The sequence below is a fragment of the Mauremys mutica genome, chromosome 1 (assembly GCF_020497125.1).
Source record: "Mauremys mutica isolate MM-2020 ecotype Southern chromosome 1, ASM2049712v1, whole genome shotgun sequence".
Taxonomy (NCBI): Eukaryota; Metazoa; Chordata; order Testudines; family Geoemydidae; genus Mauremys; species Mauremys mutica.
Genome location: NC_059072.1, coordinates 198,150,270 through 198,169,209, shown reverse-complemented (window position 1 = coordinate 198,169,209; position 18,940 = coordinate 198,150,270). Strand labels below are relative to the sequence as shown.

At 44.0% G+C, this 18,940-nt stretch overlaps 1 protein-coding gene across 2 annotated transcripts in view; it reads left to right on the top strand.

Annotated features, from left to right (window-relative positions):
• Nucleotides 1-18,940, top strand: part of SCAF4 (SR-related CTD associated factor 4) — a 72,320-nt gene that overhangs the window by 25,506 nt on the left and 27,874 nt on the right. Inside the window, exons 6-11 of one of the 2 annotated variants that reach the window (XM_045002309.1) lie at nucleotides 1,848-1,987; nucleotides 3,240-3,416; nucleotides 9,710-9,807; nucleotides 11,486-11,594; nucleotides 12,153-12,320; nucleotides 17,045-17,130. In XM_045002309.1, the coding sequence (XP_044858244.1) occupies nucleotides 1,848-1,987; nucleotides 3,240-3,416; nucleotides 9,710-9,807; nucleotides 11,486-11,594; nucleotides 12,153-12,320; nucleotides 17,045-17,130 (778 nt within the window). Of the gene's footprint in view, nucleotides 1-1,847; nucleotides 1,988-3,239; nucleotides 3,417-9,706; nucleotides 9,808-11,485; nucleotides 11,595-12,152; nucleotides 12,321-17,044; nucleotides 17,131-18,940 lie in introns of both variants that reach the window. The other variant, XM_045002308.1, reaches the window with a different exon arrangement.

The following is an 18,940-nucleotide window of genomic DNA, read 5'->3' as shown; positions in this document are numbered from 1 at the left end:
CGTCATGCCCTAAAGTATATAAAAATATTATTGCCTACACAGCATATTTTTAGTGACTAGTATTTGTTGCAACACAAAAATCTTGAGGCAAGGTTATTTAGACCGCATAACACATTGGTGCAAGCCATAAAATACAAGAAAATAATTGTCACTCAACACCCCACCTATTCTCCACTCTCTGGTTTCCCTTCTCAATCTTTTGCCTTCTCTGAACTATCTCCTTCCACCATCTGTAGCACACATCTCCATCCTCATCCTGAATAACCAGTTCGTACTTCTGACACCTCTGATACGGGGTTTGTGTTGAATGGTGTGCAGTATTGTACATGGTTTAAATTGGTATAAGTGAGGCATGGTGTCAGCTCACAAGATTTCTGTGAAATGTTTTTCAATAATGTTTAGGAAGACATCACCTATTGTCACTTTTCCTAAACATACAGAAAAACAGAGCTCAGAGACATCACTTGCTATGCCTAGTAACTCACTGACAGCCTTGCAAAACTCACTCTGAGATGTGACCGGGATCTGTATTTTTTTTCTTTTCCTGTACTGCCACTGGTAACTAGCAGACCAAATTCCTTTCCCTCAGATTTAGCTGTGCAATCTTACTGATTTCAGAGGGATTTCATAAGTGTAATAGAGGAAATAATTTGACCCTGCAGTAAACAATTCTGTTAATGCATTACATGGAATAGAATCCAGCTCAATCATAGCACTGCAGAACCTATCCAGCAAAGAGTAAAAAGTAGTAAACTTACTTTTGTCCCTTAAGCAATTAGTGTAACTGAATACACGCAGTGAGCAAGTCTTGAGGTGTAATTTTTTTGAGCAAAATCACACTCTTGGAAACATTACAAAACATTTAATCTTGCATTTGACTTCTGGGGAAACAATTTTTTCAGAATGTTGTTTGCAGTGTTGACTTACAGAAAGGGAAAGCAGTTATTTAAACTGTCAATAGATCCACATGTTCATACAAATAAGTCAGGCATTGTGATATGCAATGTTGTTGTAGCTGTGTTGGTCTCAGGATATTAGACACACAAAGTGGTAATATCTTTTATTGGACCAAGTTCCATTGGTGAGATAGAGAAGCTTTCAAGCTTACACAGAGCTCTTCTTCAGGCCTTGGAAACTTACCCAGGCCTTGTCTACACTACAAATTGAGTCGACCTAAGTTAGGTCGACATACTGTGGTTGTTCATGTCCACAGTATGCTACCTCTGTTAGAGGTGCGCATCCTCATCTGGAGTGCTGCCACTGATTTAACTTTTTGGGGGCACTGACAGCTGTTTCTCCTTAAATAAACCATTGGATAGGAACCTAGAATAAATCATTTAATGAAATAATTATTTAATAGTAAAAACTTAAACTTTGCAGTTGGAACTTATTTTACAAATGTATTGATATGCAATGTTTGGTGCTATTTCAGTAGGTAAGTTTTCACCTTCAACTCCTTAAAAAAAAAAAACAAAAAAAACCTGTAATACTATAAATGGAACATTGGGTCAAAGTTTCATGCATTGGACTCCCTCCTATGAGATCCAATATTCGTAGTTTTCTGTCATTGAATACAGAGCATGCAGGTGCTAGATACTAAATGGGATATCTAAAGGAACGTTAGAGCGTGTTGTCAGGGCTAGTTCACAGCGGTATAAACCAGAATACAGATGCATTGATTTGGCTGAATTTAATGTACATCAGCGATTCTTTTGAGGGGGATAGCTAAGTTTACAAAGGAATGAGTATTATCTCTTCATTGGAAGGTAAAATATTTTATATTACACACGTGGACTGTTAGTACCTTAAATTGTAGAGGACTGGTTTTCAATGTAATTCTCTTGCAGGTTCACCACCCTCTCCAGCAAAGGTTCTATCTGAACCCACCCAAGTCACTGCTAATTCAGTACCTACTGTATCACAGTTGCCTAGTTCTGATGCCTTTGCAGCTGTAGCTCAGTTATTTCAGACAACACAAGGACAACAGGTAAGCTATCTGTATTTCAGTTACAATTGTAATTTTAATTCTCTCACAAATCACCTAACTTAGTTACAGCAGTTGCTTCTACAGCCTTGATACAAAATCTATAATAATACTGTACCCCTCCCTTCCCCCAAATAAAACCCTTAAAAATACGGAATTCAAGAGTTAAGGTAACTTATTTGAACATTCGATGGTCTTTATGAGTAAAACATCCAGTAATGTCAATATTTTTGTGGAAAATTCACTGACGGATTCCAATAATCCTCACTGTTAAATTATCAAGATAGTTAAATTATCAATGTAATGAACAGTGTATTGCACTTACTATCCAGAAACCCTTTCTCTCCTATATTTTACTTAGCACCCTTCATCAAACATTTGCAGAGTGAGCAGGATCACTCAATCTTCCATTTGCTTCTGAAGTACTAGAAGGTGGCCTGTGGGTCATATAAACGTTCTCTACCTAGATCGTTGGATTAGATTTTTATATTCAAAACAAGCTCTCTGAATTCACTCCCAACATTCATTCTTTTTAACACAGATAGGTTTTTAGACTTAACCTGATTTTCCAAAGCATCTAAGTTTTTCTTGATGACACCATATTTCCCTTAAGGGTAGAGACAGCCTTAATCCATTGAATTTGCTTTTGACCTGAATTACTCAATTTGTAAATCCTCCTCTGAATTAGAGCAAACAAAACTTCCAAACCTGGACTTATGAAAATATTCACTCTGTTCATAATGTTCTCTCATATTTGTCATGACTGTGTATATATGCTTTCATCTGTTCAGCTACAACAGACAACCCCTGTGACTAATAAATTGCATGTAGGGCATTGTTCACCTTCTGCACTAACAGCCATTTTACTAACTATACTGGGGCTAGAGTGCAAAAACTAAACCAATGAGCTCTGGTGTGGCTTGTAGGGAGAATCTATTTTTAGGAGGAACATAATTGATTGTCTCAGGGGAGGATGAGCAGGAGTGTCTCTATGAATCTCCTTCTGCTTCCTAGTGACTTCCCGCCCAACAAATCCATTGCTGGTACCCATCTAACTATCAAGAGTAAACAAATGAGTGCTATACCTGCACACAAGTATGTTGACCTCCTCTTAAAACTAACCACCTGTCTAGTGTACGTTTTTATATCTGTATCTGTCTTACAAATATTGTGTAACTTATTCTGTTAACAAGAGTTCAGAAATATTTTTTTGAAATAGAAAAACTCATTTTGATTTAACATCTATTCTGTTAAGCTTCAGCAGATTCTTCAGACTTTTCAGCAGCCTCCAAAACCCCAGTCTCCAGTCATAGATAATACTGTGATGGCTCAGGTTCAGGCTATTACTGCTCAGTTGAAGACTACAACAACACAACCACCAGAACAAAAAGCTGCTTTCCCACCACCTGAGCAAAAAACTTCTTTTGATAAGGTAAATCCTTTGTTGATCTTTGTATTCATAAGGATCATTTTAACATAGTAACTAATAGAAAGGTGGACATACAGGAATTTAAGTTCACCTTTGAGTGTTGTCAGTGCAGATCCCCAGTTTTGGGATGTGTCTGTGCCCTTCCCCAAAGCCAGGGACTCTCTGAAAAGCTGTGGTTGTTGGGGGCCACATGGACTTCACCTTGAGCTCTGAAATATTCCAAGTGATGTTTTGTGCAAAGAGGTGTTCACCCACCCCAAACGTCCAACTGCTAGAACAAAAAAATCAGAATTCCCTCTGGTCCCTTGACTTCCAAATCACTGGTTTTCTTGTTTTCCTGTATTAAGGATAGACCTTGCTTTCAAAAATTGAATAAAACTAGTTTTGAACAGTTAGATCTATTCTTTAAGTAAACTTTACTTCTTCGAATGCTTGCTCATGTCTATTCCATTGTAGGTGTGTGTGCTCGCCACATGTGCTAGTGCCGGAAGTTTTTCCCTCTGTGGTATTCATAGGGGACATGCTCTGGCGCCGTCTGAAGTAGCTTGTGTATGCCGCAGTATAAGGGGTGCTGCTGGCTTCCCCCCCCCTTAGTTGCTTCTTATCACCAGTGATGGTGCTGGAACATCGCCTTACCTCAGGAAGATTACTCCTCTCAACTGCTCGTTGTGAACTTGGACATATATAGTTATTTAAAAGTTGTTAGTTTTTAGTTCCCTGACTGTAGTTTAGTGTTAGCTTGTAGTCTCTGACGGGACTTCAAACCCTGTGACTGTTGCAGAAAACCTATGCCAGTCAGTGACCACAACAGTAGCTGTTTGAAGTGCTTGGGGAAACCCACATTAGTGACAAGTGTTGCATTTGTAAAAGTTTTAAACCTTGGACCAAAAAAGGAGTGGGACATTCGCCTCCAAGTGCTCCTCAGGGAGTCAGCACTTACACCAGCACTAGAGCCGTCCAGATCAGACTCCGCTCCTAGCACCGTGGCCTTGGTGCGGAGCGTGTCACCAACACCGGACCGCGGACCAGCATTGATCCCCCTCCCCGGTACCAGCTAGAAAGCAAAGAAAGGCCGGGAACGGATGTTCTCTTGCGTTCCGTAAAGGGAAGGAGTGGGCCAGAGGGGAGCAAAGACCCATGAGGGGCAGCTTTTCACCTCCGGATGAAGATCAGGACCCAGCTTCCGCTGAGCGGGCTAGCCCACTACAGGATCAGCTCGCCACCCCAGGAAGTGGCAGAGGCATTCGGCACCTGGCAGTGCCATCCACACCGGAGGCCTTTCAGGCCACGAAGGACATTGTCCCTACCGGTGCCGGCCATGGAGGTGCTCCGCTTCAGGGGAAAATCTGCCTTGACACCCCTCCAACGGTCCCCATCAGTGTGACACCGCTCCTCACCACAGGAAGTATCCTGCCGGCGCTTGCCTGCGCAGAGCCACCACATCCCAGCCGTGGGTCAGCCCACCCATAAGGGTCCTGGATGTCAGTCCCCGGACTCCGGGCAGCGCTTCTCGGGCTCGAGGAGGCAATCGCCAGTGGAACAACGCAGACCCACAGAGGTGCAGCACCCATTCACACAGCCCTGGTACTGGGACTGCCCTAATCACTCTCCCAGTGTATGGCACTGCTGCAGCAGTTTGAGCCACGGGTTCAGGGAGCCATTACCGGTTGCTGGAATGCCAGTACGGTTTGCCACAGGCATGCCGGCAATCCCCAGTGCAGCAGCCCACTCACTCCTGTTCCCGCTTGACTGATTACTCACTAAGCGTCAGGCAGGTGTAGATCACCGAGTTACTGTCACTGATCTGCCGAATGCCACCACCATTCACCGGGATCGTGGCACAAGGGATCTTCGCCCTCATGCAGATCCTCAGTGGAGCTCTGAGGTCAGCAACAATGGGATGGGTAGACAGATGGCCTGGGCACGGTCCTGGCCCCCCAGACACAGACCTTCCTCTTGGGCTCTGACAGCGAGGAGGAGTCCCTGCCAGCAAGTCAGGGCCACCCATCGGGGGCACTGGCTTTCCCTGCAGCACCTCCTGGTGCCAGTGGTCTGCCCCCTGGCACCTCTGGAAACCCTGGGGGTTTCCACAGCCTTCACAGGGACATAGGTTGGCCTTGGGGGCATCAGAAAAGTGGTCAGCAATGGTCTCCCTTCCCCCTCCCCCACACACAGACATGACCCTATAGTGGACCCTGCAAGGTCACCTGGCCACGGCGGAGGTGCCCATGGAGGAGGTGATGAAGATGGAATACCCACCGATATCTGCCTCCTTCATCCTCGCCTGATAAAACAATTTCGGAGCCTCTCACCCAGTCCCCCAGGATGATGCCATGGCTCATCAAGAGCTCTTAAAGAGCGTCACCTCAAACATGGGTCTTGAAGCCGAGGAGTTGGCAGAGCCCTGAGACTCCCTCTTCGATGTGCTAAGTTTGGCAGCCCCTGCCAGGGTGGCATTGCCCGTGCACGAGGGAGTGGCAAAAATTACTAAGACTCTTTGGCAGATGCCTTCATCACGGCCCCCCCATTTCCAAGTGAGGAGAACATAAATACTATGTACCCTCTAAAGGTTATGAATACCTGTACGCTCACCCTGCCCCAAGCTCACTGGTGGTGTCTGCAGTCAATGAGCCCAAAAATAAAGAGGCAAAGAGACTCGATCGCTATGAAAAGAAAATGTATTTATCTTTCAGCCTCCAGCTGTGAGTGGCCAACTATCAGTCCTTGCTTGGCCGCTATGACTTTAATATCTGGCAGTCCATGGCCAAGTTTTCGGACTTGCTGCCTGAGGAGCCCAGGAAAGAATTCCTGGCAATCCTCAATGAGGGCAAGGTGGTGGCAAGGGCAACCCTTCAAGTGGCCTCAGATGTGGCCGACTCTGCGGCCTGAACCATGGCCTCAGCTATCTCCATGAGGTGAGTATCCTGGTTACAATCTTCAGGCCTTTTGACGGAGGTTCAGCAGTCGATCCAGGACCTTCCGTTCGATGGCCTGGCACTGTTCTCCAAACAAATAGATACCAAATTGCGTGATATAAAAGACTCGAGGGCAACCCTGCGGACCCTGGGCCTGTACACCCCGGGGCTGGCAAGAAAGCTGTTTAAGCTGGAACAGCCCCAGAGGTTGGGGAGTAAGCCTTGGTTGGAGCCCTTCCACAAGAAGGCAAGGGTTATAAGCACTGGCAAGGCCATCAGCCAACATCCTCCGTTCATTAGAGCTCCACCCACAACCAGCAGGGTGGTAAGCGGGCATTTTGAGGGTGCGCTCAGTGGTGACCTTCCAGCCTGTCCTGGATCCTGCTTCCCAGCTTTTCTCCAACTGCCTGTCCCCTTTTCCTCCCTGCTTGGGCCTCTACAGTGTTGGACCGCTCAGGGTTATACCTTTCAATTTATTTATGTCCATCTGTCCCCTCCTCCCAGTCCCTCCCTCTTCAGGGACCCTTCTCATGAGAGTCTGCTCGCTTGGGAGGTGCAGGCCTTCTGCAGGTGGGAGCTGTGAAGGAAGTTCCCCTAAATTTCAGGGGCAAGGGGCTTTACTCCCATTATTTTTTTTAAATCCCAGAGTCCAAGGGCGGTCAAAGACCAATCCTGGACCTGCAAAACCTCAACAAATATCTGAAGAAGTTGAAGTTTTGCATGGGCCCCCTGGCCTCCTCCATCCCTTCCCTGGATCCAGGAGACTGGTACGCTGCCCTCGATTTGAAAGATGCTTACTTCCATGTATCGATAGTCCATGGACATAAACTTTTCCTGCGCTTCACGGTTGGGACTGCCCACTACCTGTTTGCAGTGCTAACTTTCAGCCTAGCAACAGCCCCGAGGGTGTTTACCAAGTACATGTCTGTGGTGGCGGCTTACCTCAGACGTCGGGGTATCCAGATTTACCCATACCTCGACGAAGGGCTCATCAAGGGCCACTCCAGGACCCAGGTCCAGCGCAGTGTCACCGTGCTGCAATCCACTTGCCATGCCCTGGATCTGTTGATAAATGAGCAAAAATCAACATTAATCCAAAGGATAGAGTTTATCGGAGTGGTACTGAACTCTGCCTGAGCCAGGGCATTTCTGCTGCAAGAGAGATTCAGGAAAATGTCAGATCTCGTTGACAGCATCTCAGCACATTCGCTCACCACGGACTGGGTCTGCCTCATACTATTGGGTCATATGGCAGCGTGCACTTGCGTCGTCCATCATGTGAAGATCAGACTGCAGCCCCTTCAGTTGGGGCTAGCGACTGTCTATTCTCCATCCAGGGATCATCTGGACACGATCATCACGATCCCGCTGAAGATGCTTACCTCTCTGCAGTGCTGGACTGACACAGGGTTAGTGCTGGAAGGAGTGCCGTTTGAGTGTCCATGGCCCACGGTCTTCCTGATATTGGATGTCTCCGACCTTGGTTGGGGAGCACATCTCGGTATGCTGCGGACCCAGGGGACATGGTCTCCAGAGGAGCTGGTGTTACATGTAAATGTCAGGGAACTCAGAGCCATCCGCCTAGCCTGTGGTGTCTTCCTGCTACAGTTGTCCGGTGGGGTAGTGCAGGTGTTGACAGACAACGTGGCCTCAGTCTTGTGTGTCAACAGGCAAGGGGGAGTGCACTCGTCAGCTGTCTGTCAGGAAGCACTCTGCCTGTGGGACTTTTGCATCCAGCACGCGATCCACCTGGAAGCTTCGCATCTTCTCTGCGTCCAAAACATGCTGGTGGATCTCCTCAGCAGGTCCTTTTTCTCGCACCACAAGTGATCGCTCCACTTGGAGGTCGTCCGGGTGCTTTTCCAGAAGTGGTGGGCTCCCTGAATGGATGTGTTTGCCACCATCCAGAACAGGAAGTGTCATCACTTCTGCTCTCTCTAAGGTTTTGGCAGGGGCGCCCTTTCTGATGGCTTTCATGGACGGGGGATCTGATGTATGCATTCATGCCAGTTCCGCTGATCAGCAGGGTCCTATTGAAAATCAAAAGGGATGAGGCATGAGTCATTATGATCGCCCTGGTGTGGCCACGCCAGCTCTGGTTCAGCACACTCATGGATCTGGCTGTGGCTGCTCCATGACCACTGCCAAGCTGCCCGGACCCACTCTCGCAGGACACCGGTCGGCTTCTGCACCCGAACCTTCCCTCTCTTCACCTCACAGCTTGGCTGCTGCGTGGCTGACCCCAGGGGAACAGGCCTGCTCTAGTCAGGTACAGCAGCTTCTCTTGGAAAGCGGAAAGCAGAAAGCCGTCCCCAGAGCGACTTACCTGGCAAAGTAGAAGCGATTCTTCTGCTGGGTGTCGGAGCTGTGACCTCATCCTGCTCTCCTGCCTAAGGTGGTGTCCCCTTTTCATGTCAACCAGATATCTTCCTCCCGGTGTTCTGTCCGAAGCCACACTCAACCAATGAGGAGAGGCGGCTACACACTTTGGATGTCCGGCACACTCTCTAGCATTTTACCTGGAGCACACCAAACCCTTCCATAGATCAACCCAGCTCTTTATCGCCACAGTGGACAGGATGAAGGGTCTCCCGGTGTCCTCTCAGAGGATCTCGAATTGGATCACCACTTGCATCTGGACCTGTTATGAGCTGGCTTAGGCTGAGCCACCGCCTATAGTGAAGGTCCACTCGACCAGGGCTCAAGTGTCCTCAGCGGCCTTCCTGGCGCATGTCCCTATCCAGGACATCTGCAGGGCTGCGACGTGGTCTTTGGTACACACGTTCATGACGCACTACGCCATCACCCAGCAAGCAAGAGATGACTCTGGATTTGGCAGAGCTGTGTTGCTCCTCTGGTGGTACTGCTTGGGAGTTGCCTACAATGGAATGGACATGAGCAAGCACTCGAGGAAAAGACAGTTATCTTTTTTCTTAACTAGTGTTCTTCAAGATGTGTTGCTCATGTCCATTCCATGACCCACCCTCCTTCCCCACTGTCAGAGTTTCTGGCAAGAAGAAACTGAGGGTAGGGGGAGATGGCAGTGCCCCTTATACCGTGACATGTGCGCGCCACTCCAGAGGGCACCAGAGCCGGTCCCTACAGATACCCCTGAGGAAAGACTTCTGGCACCGGTGCACGTTGCGAGCACACACCTCTACAATGGAATGAACATGAGCAACACATCTCGAAGAGCACGAGTTACGAAAAAGGGTAACTGTCTTTTTCTTTGCTTTTTGAGTAAAATATCTTTCGCCTTTTGTTTCCGGAGTTGCTAAAATTTTATAGTAAGACATTTATATCCTTAATGTAATAGAAATATATTTTAGCTATAAAATATTGAGGAAAGTGGAGTTGGCTCAATGTAACTTCTTTCAGAAGCTGCTAGATCGATTTGACTATGATGATGAGCCAGAAGCAGTAGAAGACTCAAAGAAAGAGGATTCAGCTCCGTCTCCTTCCATTTCTCAACCACCATTGTAAGTTTTGTGATGTCGTAAAATAAAACTAATAGGATTCATATGAATACAAGAAAGCTTCAGTTAAAATTCTAGGTTATGACAATATAGAAATAAAGAGTCTGCAAGTTTAGATATTGATAATTGTTTGACTACATTATTTTTATTTAAACAGTACTGTGTAAGAGTTTGGCATGTCACAGAATTGGGTGAAGAATCTGTTCTGTAGGTTATCTAACAGCTCATCTAGTTATAGGTGCAAGATTTCAGTTTTGGTTTTTTTTGTTTTTTAAAGCTGGATATTTCAAGGCATTTTTTTATTAATAAAATGAACTTGACTGCTTTTCTGGCTGTGGAAGAAACACAGAATTGTTAAGAGAAAATTGAGTTTGCAATCTTAAGCACGCAGAGTTAAGTGCATCCTTAATTCGTGTGCAACTTCAATTCGGCCCCTTTGTGCATACACATTGTGGTAGTGTTTAATTACGTGATTACATACTTTTGCCTGTAATGGCCCTGCCTCATTCAGTGCACAAGCTGGATGGTACTCAATGAATGGGTAGTTACTAAGCATCTAAACAAAAATATTGAATATGTGGCCTCATGTCTTATTTGTCACACACAACCCAAGCTCCACACTTAATGCAGAACTGTTAATTTCCTCATAAGCTTTTTTTATGGTGCTTGTCTCCATAGCATCTGAATGTTTCACAAATATTAATGGACTTCTCTTCACAACATCCGTCTGAAGTAAAGTGGGGGTAGTGTCCCTGTTTTACAGGTGGGACCTAAGGAACATAAAGATTAAGACCAAAATTATTGAAAGTATCCACTAATACTGGGTGTACCACTTGAGGCCATATTGGGCCTGATTTTTTTCAGCGCATTTAATGTATTTATAGCACGTTAAATGTTTAAAACACAGCTCCCATTGATTCCATTTGCATTTGAGTATGTAGCATTTCTGGAAATCAGGCTCCAGCTGTCTCAGGTTGGGCAAACAGAAAATGAGAACTCACACTGAAAAGTTTGGTTTAAGTGACTTGTCCTGCATCACAAAGGAAATGTGTGGCAGAGTCATGGCTAGAGTCCAGTTTTTCACACTTCCATTCATTACACACCTTCCAATGTCTGCAACAAAAGAGACAAGGGTTCTATAACACCCTTATTCCCTATGCATATCTGGTTAATTTCCTGAGCACTGTCTGTTCTGTGCACTGAATAAGGCATCAAAAGGCACTTCTCTGATCCCAGTGTGACACACATCCCTCTTCTCTCCCCAACCTCCCTTGGCCAAACTTCAAGTCCTGCTCCAAAGTGTGAGGGAACTAGAGTTTCTCAGCAAAACATTTGTAAGATTTTTTTTTTTCTCTAACCTTATTCTCAAACATCTGAACCTTTTTTGCTGAAACATGGGTATAGCCTGAGAGAGACACCTGGCATGAAAAATCTCAGCCTGGATGATTAAATTTTGGCAAAGTTATCATTGAAAATAGGGTCTTGTAATGCAAAGTTTTAGGTAGCCTTAACTAAAGAAATCACTTCCAGCTCTACCTATAATTGGATGATTGGTTTCTATGGAGTATTCAGCTAAATTTTTATCTAAATTTGAAGCAGCAATGAGATTTTTAAATGTAAAAACAGAATGTTTACATATTAATATTGCCTTGCTGCTGCAGAGTAATTATCTGTTTTTTAGTGGATTTCCAGGAGAAGGTATGCCGCAGCCAGTATATCCACAGCTCCCAAATATAGACCCATTTCAACCGCGGCTGATGGGAATGCAGCAAGATCCAATGCACCACCAGGTAGCTTTGAATTATCTTTGAGATTCATTTCCTTTGGAATTTGTTACTTTTATTAATACGTGTTTAGAATGTCTACTCTTCATGTCGAATCATTTAATATTTTTGATGCATGGAACTGGAAGGAAATCTGTTAAATATGAAGAAATAACGTTTGTATACACCATTAGCTTTGGTAAACAACTTATACACATAATTTCATGTGTGGTTCCATTGACTTCAATTGCAGTACTTACATATAGAAAATTAAATGTGTTGCAGCATCAGAGCCTTGTCAGTCCCCTAGAGTAGAAAATGTTTAGAACTAAGTTGGATTGTGAGTGCATGTTAATGTATTGTACATATTCTAATGACATATTGCATGCTAAATTTTTCATTTGAGTGTTGAAAGGGGCCACACAACTAGAGAGAGAGATAAATGCATGTATGAAGACACATAGTTAATGTATATATGAGCTTTTTTCATATAAAGCTTGCAGTGCTGCTCTGAGCAAAATATGTGCAGCTTTCCATTAATCAAGCCAAGCCAAGACTGAAAATGAACTTTTTCCCCCCCTAAAGATCCCGCTCCCTCCTAATGGACAAATGGCAGGTTTTGGACTTCTGCCTACCCCACAGTTTCCTCCCATGGCTCAGCCTGTGATACCGCCAACACCAGCAGTGCAGCAGACTTTCCAAGCTCCTTTCCCAGTACAGAGTGAACCACACATACAGAAAACACATCAGCAGGTGAGGACTCTTGCCATCCAATACAATTTTAGGCTCCTAGTGGTTTAAAAGCACTAGCAGGTAACCTGTCAGACTACTGAAGGTAACCATGCCCACAGACATTCATGGAGGCAGATCACTTGATAGAAGTTTAGGTGCCAAAGTGCTTCAGTAGACACTGCACCACAAATGTTCTGCCTCTGTGTAGCAGAAGCAATGCTTACTTCTTTCCTGCTTCTCTTTGGGAAAAGCTTTGGATTTGGATCTTGCAGGTAAGTCTGTTTACCTCTTTTCATCTCTCCCTCCACCCCCATCAAGCTGCAGTAATACTCTCTCCCCTCAAAGTCCCTGCAGCAATATCAGTCTGACTCTAATTCTGGAGGTAAACTATATAAATGAGCTCATTTTAGAGATTAACAATATATTTGAAATAGAGGCAGACCCAAAAATTCCAAGAAATTCCCCTGAAAATGAAAAATGGTAGGTAAGGGATAGTTCCCTTATCTCAGAGGTTTTGGAGGATATTGTGGATTTAAAGTGGCTGGCTCCTTCTTTGAAGTGATCAGTGAGCAAATTCTGACTTAAATTACGGTATATACTTGTTCATAAGCTGAATATTTTTGGTAAAAAAGTGACGCATCAAAGAGCGGGGGTCTACACCAAATTTGATGATTTTAAACTCTATGGAATCATTGAATATCTAATACATTGTCATTTTGTTTACCCGGAGCTCCATGCCTGCAGACGCTCTAAGTAAACAAAACGTCCCAACCCGCCAGCAGCTTATCCTGACGGGCCAGGAGCCAAAGTTTGCCAACCCCTGAAATATAGGGTCAGCTTATGAAAGGGTCATACAGTTTTTGCTATTTTTACCTAACCATCTTGGGGGGTTGGCTTATAAATGAACGGGCTAATGAACAAGTATATACGGTATATAAAGTTCCTAAACACAAGAAGTCAAAATTTGCCATCTCTGAAAGGGATTCTAAGACTTTATCTGTGAAAGACTTTTGAGGGAGCAGTTTCCCTGAAGAACATAAGGATAAGACTTAAACATTCTCTGAAAGGAGATTGAGTGCATTCTCAGCAGCCTTGTGTGTACTTATAGCCTGTGTAGTCACCTCCAGAGCTTCCCTTTCTTTTATTAAAGACAGTAAATCATCCAAATGGAGATCCAAAAAGCAATGTGATTACAAAAAAGAGGCTCCGGAATCCATACCAAGTTTTCTCAATTTATGATGCAGCCTGTGATATCACAAGATTTTCTTCTGTTCCACCACAATAGCCAGGGTATACATTCAGTTGCAGTCCTGGGACATAGGCTATCTTCCGAATCTATCTGATTCAGGCTCCCTTTATAATCACAAAAAGTAAATTGTTGAGGCCTTGAATGTGAACAAGCTTTCTGTGCACAAAGACAAAAATGATTGCTTTCTTCAGGCTAAGAACTTTAGGGGTACTGGCAAATGCCAGGAAGCGGTCCTTTTTTCTGCCAGAGAGAGATTACTTCTTAGGAGCCACTGAGCAGTCAGAGTGTTGATTGTGACTGTGCCTCCCTATCAGGGCTAGTTTGAGAAAGTTTCTTCTGTCAGTTTGGGCTAAATCCACTTGGGACCCCAGTGTGTTTTGGACATTGTACAATGTAACTACCACATTTTTATCCCCTCTGACCAAACTTCATGTCCCTAATTTGCTTCCCTTCAGCCCAAACAAATGGATAGCTTTTTAGGACTTGGTTTATCACCAACTGTCCCTATATGCAATTTCACCTGCCCCACCCTCTGAAGAGGCAGTTTGATATTTAAGATTTGCCTTGGTTCCCAAAAATAATGATGGGGGTCCGTCCCAATCCTGGTCCTGTTTCCTGTAAATTGTGGCAGTAAGATGCATGCTTGTGGATGGTGACCCTTTTTCTTCATTCAGGACATCCAGCAAAAGAGTTGTTTATGTTGTGTAGATATAAAAATAATCCCGTACTTGCTTGTTTCCATTAGTCTATTATGTTTCTAGTACCTGTGATTGAGATCATCACCATTTTCAGTATTTCTTTCCTCTTCCCCACCCTTGGATTTTTTTGTCAGCTTTTTGTCAGCATGTTTGTTCCCAAGATTTTAGTGGCCGTATTTACCTTCCTCAAAGAAGAGGGTATATACATTTCAGCCCTTTTGGATGACAACCACCTCAGGTTTTGTAGCAGACAGGAGGTGATTCAGAACTCCTGGAGAATGATCCAGATTCTTCAACACAGTTTTGTGATCATCTGGGACAAATGCTCTGTATCATTTTTGTGGTACTTAACACACCTGAGGTTCAGGTTCTGCACACACTTTGAAAGGGTCATTCGTCCTGCAGACTTAGATTGTAAACTCTTTGGAGCAGGGTCTGTCTTTTTGTTCATTGTTTTTACAATGCCTAGTACAATGCCAGGACTGGGGCTCCTAGGTGCTACAGTCATGTAAAATAATAAAAATACAGTGACAAATTGAACAGTTGGTTCAGAGACTACACAAACACACTGCTGCAACTATTTGGCAAGCCATTCATCTGGAGTTGATGATTTATTGCTCACCTACAGCTGAGTGGACTGTCCTTTACAGTAGGGTTTTCCAGGCATTTCTTCTGTCGATAAGATCAGTGCCTGGTCTTTCTTCAGAGATAACCTTCCTCACTGAAGTTTTTCAATCCCTGAGAAGATGGAACAAATCTAGAAACATCAGTGAGGAAAACTTCTGTCTAAAATTCTTACTGTGTGGTTTACTAGGGTTGCCTGCCTGATCAAGTGCAAATGGGAAGAAAAATAGTTCCCATGAGAATTCAAGAGGAGCATCCATTATCTGGGATTGTAGGCAATTGGGAAAGCCATGAGATACATGGTTCCTTACAACTGCTTCCTCTGTGATTTAGGGTGAGAGCTACCCCCTCTAACTGTTGTGGAACACATTTTGAGTTAACTAGTTTCAGCTTCATATGTTCTGGCAAAACTAAGGTTTCAGGCTGAGTGTTCAGGGGAGAGAAAACTGATCTGCAGAATGATTCAGTCTTCCAAGAGTTGGGGACTTTGCTGGTCAATTTATTTGCTTCAGACATCAAGCAAAGTTGGGGACCTTTGCTGCTCCTGTGGCTCTGAGAAAAGCAGGTGACTTCATTCAGTTGGCCAGACTAGATGAACATAATTATATATAATATATATATTTTACCCTTGAAAAATGAGAGAATGGGCCTGTGGTTGCTTGATAACATTTCATCTCACAATTCATGGAAATGACACCTTGCCCTCCTCGTAGGTATCTCTGACTGGAGACCTGATAGTAGAAAAAGTCTGAGAAAAGGAATATGGAGAGGATGGTGGAAGATTGGGAGGCATGGGAAAGAGCGGGATGGAGTCATACCGGTACTCCCTGCTTTTGAATGGAGAGGGAGGAGAAAGTGTTAAGCATTTAAACCTCAAATTCTTAAAATATGGATAAGACTCCCCCTACTCGCCTATCCTTCCATTATATCATCTACAATCCCCATAATCCACCCAGTATAACTTTCTCCTATAAACTTTGCTTAAAGTCTGCAGGAAGGGGGAGCCCCACGTTGGACCTCATAAGACATTTCAGAGCAGTGTTTCCTTGTTGCAGACTGGGAGGCAGGGGCTTCCTCCAGACCCCACTTCTAGTTGTTTGTCCTTCCCCCAGTTAGTAGCACATGAGGAGTTCTCTGAATAAAACAGACAAAAGAAAGGTCCTCTCCCCTCTCTTTCCCTTATGAGAGAGGAGAATCTGTGTGAAAACAAAGGCAAAAGTGGCCTGGATATCAGGCAGTCTTCCTGAATTCAGCCCTTTGGGCTTAGTCTGTCAGCAGATTTGTTGTCTTTCAATGGGGGCTACCTCCAGGTCCTCCTCTTGGGGTGTGTGCTGCTTTGTGAGGGGGCAGTTTCACTTTCTCCCTCTCAGCTGGCCTGTCTTTGCTGTCAGCAGTCTCTGAGGTGGAACAGTCCTCCTCCTGTTCACTGCCTCTTCCTGTGGCAAGTTTTCTTTTTTTTTTAAGCTCACCCTTCCAGGCAGAACAAGCCTTGCAGGTGTGCCTCATTTGTGCTGAACAGGCCCGGAAGAGTTCGTTAGTATCCTCCCCACAAGAGTCAGGGCGTGTCCCTTCGTGCACACCTTATTTTGCCAGTGATTTAATCTTTTGGTGCTCAATTAAAAGAAAATGTTAAAACAAAAAGTGAAAAATTTGAACTGGCAGTTAGAGCAAATATCTTCTACTATTAGAGCATACTGTTGTGGAACACATTGTGAGACACAGACTAGGTGACTTTGGACGTTACTTGTAACAACAGTAGGTTTTTAAAAAAATCAATGTTTTTTTTAGCTTGACTGTCATTAGTTATTCATACCCTATTCTTACTGTAGAAATATTTATTATACCTAATAACATAACATGCTGAAATTAACTAATCGTGGAGAAAAATCAATAATTTAAAAATTGAAGTTTTGTATGAATTATTTTTAAAATGTTGACATAGTAATAGTATTTATTACGAATGTATTGTGCTTATTATTATTTTTTTGCACTGGTGAATAAAACAGTAAAATCTGTGTTTTGGACAAAATCATATCATGGTTTTGATTCTAGATATCTAACTATGAATTTAATTTCATGTAACTTATTCGGTAGACTAATTGAGTCCAGTCAGAAACTGGAATAAAATTAATACTTGCAGTAATTACAGCATTTTAACTTGTGGGGTATTTTAGGATATGGAGGTGGAACAGCCCTGTGTTCAGGAAGTTAAACGACATGTTTCTGATAACAGAAAATCAAGATCTAGATCAGCATCAAGGTAAGTTAATGTAATTTTTTCTAGCACTGAAAATATATGTATGATATTTTTTACATATGCTAAAGTTTTTTATATATATATAAAAATCTCATCAAAAGGATTCAAAGTGCTTTACTAAGTATCTATGTGTTGAGGAAGGATAGCCCTATGGTTAGTGTGGTAGCCAGGGATTTGGTGATCCTGGGTTCAATTCGCTGCTCTTCCTGGGTGACCTTGAGCAAGTCACTAAGGGCTTGACTAAACTGGGAAATTTACTGGTATACTTTTACCACTGTAGAGATGGCAGGATAAATCCCTATGTGGACACACTTATTCTGGAATAAGAGTATGCACAAAGGATATATGGTATAACTATGCTAGTAAATTTCCTGGTGTAGACAAGTCCTTAATATCTTTATGCCTCACTTCTCCATGGGTAAAATGACCTTCTTACTGCATTTGTTGTGTTGATAAATACATGTAAAGATTGTGAAGTGCTTGGATACTACAATAATGGGGGGCCAAATAAGTAGCTGCAGTAGATACATAGGGATCACTCTTATATCTCTGAACTACAGCTACTACTTGAGTGGAATGAGACAGTCATTCAGAACCATCAATATTACATTTCTCCTCTTCTGGTAAAAGCGAAGAATAACTTCTCCCTTTGCAGTTACTGGAGAAATCTTAAATAGACAGAATGTCATTATTTAATTTGTACCAGGATTCTAGAGTTCACAACACTATTTTTGCAAAAAGACCCATAGGCTCTTGAATGATATTTTGGGCTGTAGGTTTTGCCTATCAGAAAAACAGACAGCATATCCTAACAGAATCCTGGGATACTGTTGAAAGCCACCTGTATTTATGTGGCAAATCTGCCTACTAAATTACCAGGGCCACTCCTTTGCAGCACTTTACTTGGGTTTTTTTGGAGGATTACCTTGAAATACCTGTCAGGCCTTGGTTTGCTTAGCTTTAAATAATAGTGTAAAGTAGTATTGTTCTTCCTCGAGTGCTTGTTCATGTTGATTCCAAGTAGGTGTGCGCACGCCGCGTGTACAGTCATTGGAAGGTTTTTCCCCTAGTGGTACCTGTTGGGTCGGTGCCCCTTGGAGTTTCACTTTCATGGCGCTGCATATAGGACCCTGCTGACCTGCCGCCACTTGAGTTCCTTCTTACCACCTATGACAGTCATTGGAGCTGCGTTTCTCTTCTCTTGCACTCCCCTAGTTGTTTCTATTATTGCATTTATAAATAGAGTAGAATTAGTGTTTTGGTAGTGGTTAGCTTAGTGAGTTTCTGTTTGGGGGGGTTCCCACCTCAATTTGGTCCCTCCCCCCCAAATTGGTTTCCCCCTTCCCAGGGATTGGGGCATGCCTCAGTCCCAAGAATTCAAGCCGTGCGGGGCCTGCCATAAACTTATGCCAAAGGGTGATCCCCACAAGTCCTGTTTGAGGTCCCATCAGACAAATTGGTGTGGGATTTGCAAGGGATTTCGTCATAGCACTAAAAAAGAGAGGGACTTCATACTTAAACATCTCCTCATGGAGGGAGCCCTTCGTCCCCAACTGGCTCTGGCAGTGGCAAGGACTCCGTTGAAGGCTGCCCTGGATGCGGCAAACTTGGCCATGTGTACCATATTCTCCACTATCTCCATGAAGAGGAATTCATGGCTGCAGGTGTCAGGCCTCCCTCCAGAGGCCCAACAAACAATACAGGACCCTCCCTTTGAAGACTTGGGGTTGTTTTCAGAGCAGGTGGACTCCAAACTCCATAACCTGAAGGATTCATGGGCAGCATTGAAGTCCTTGGGGCTGTGTGCACCAGC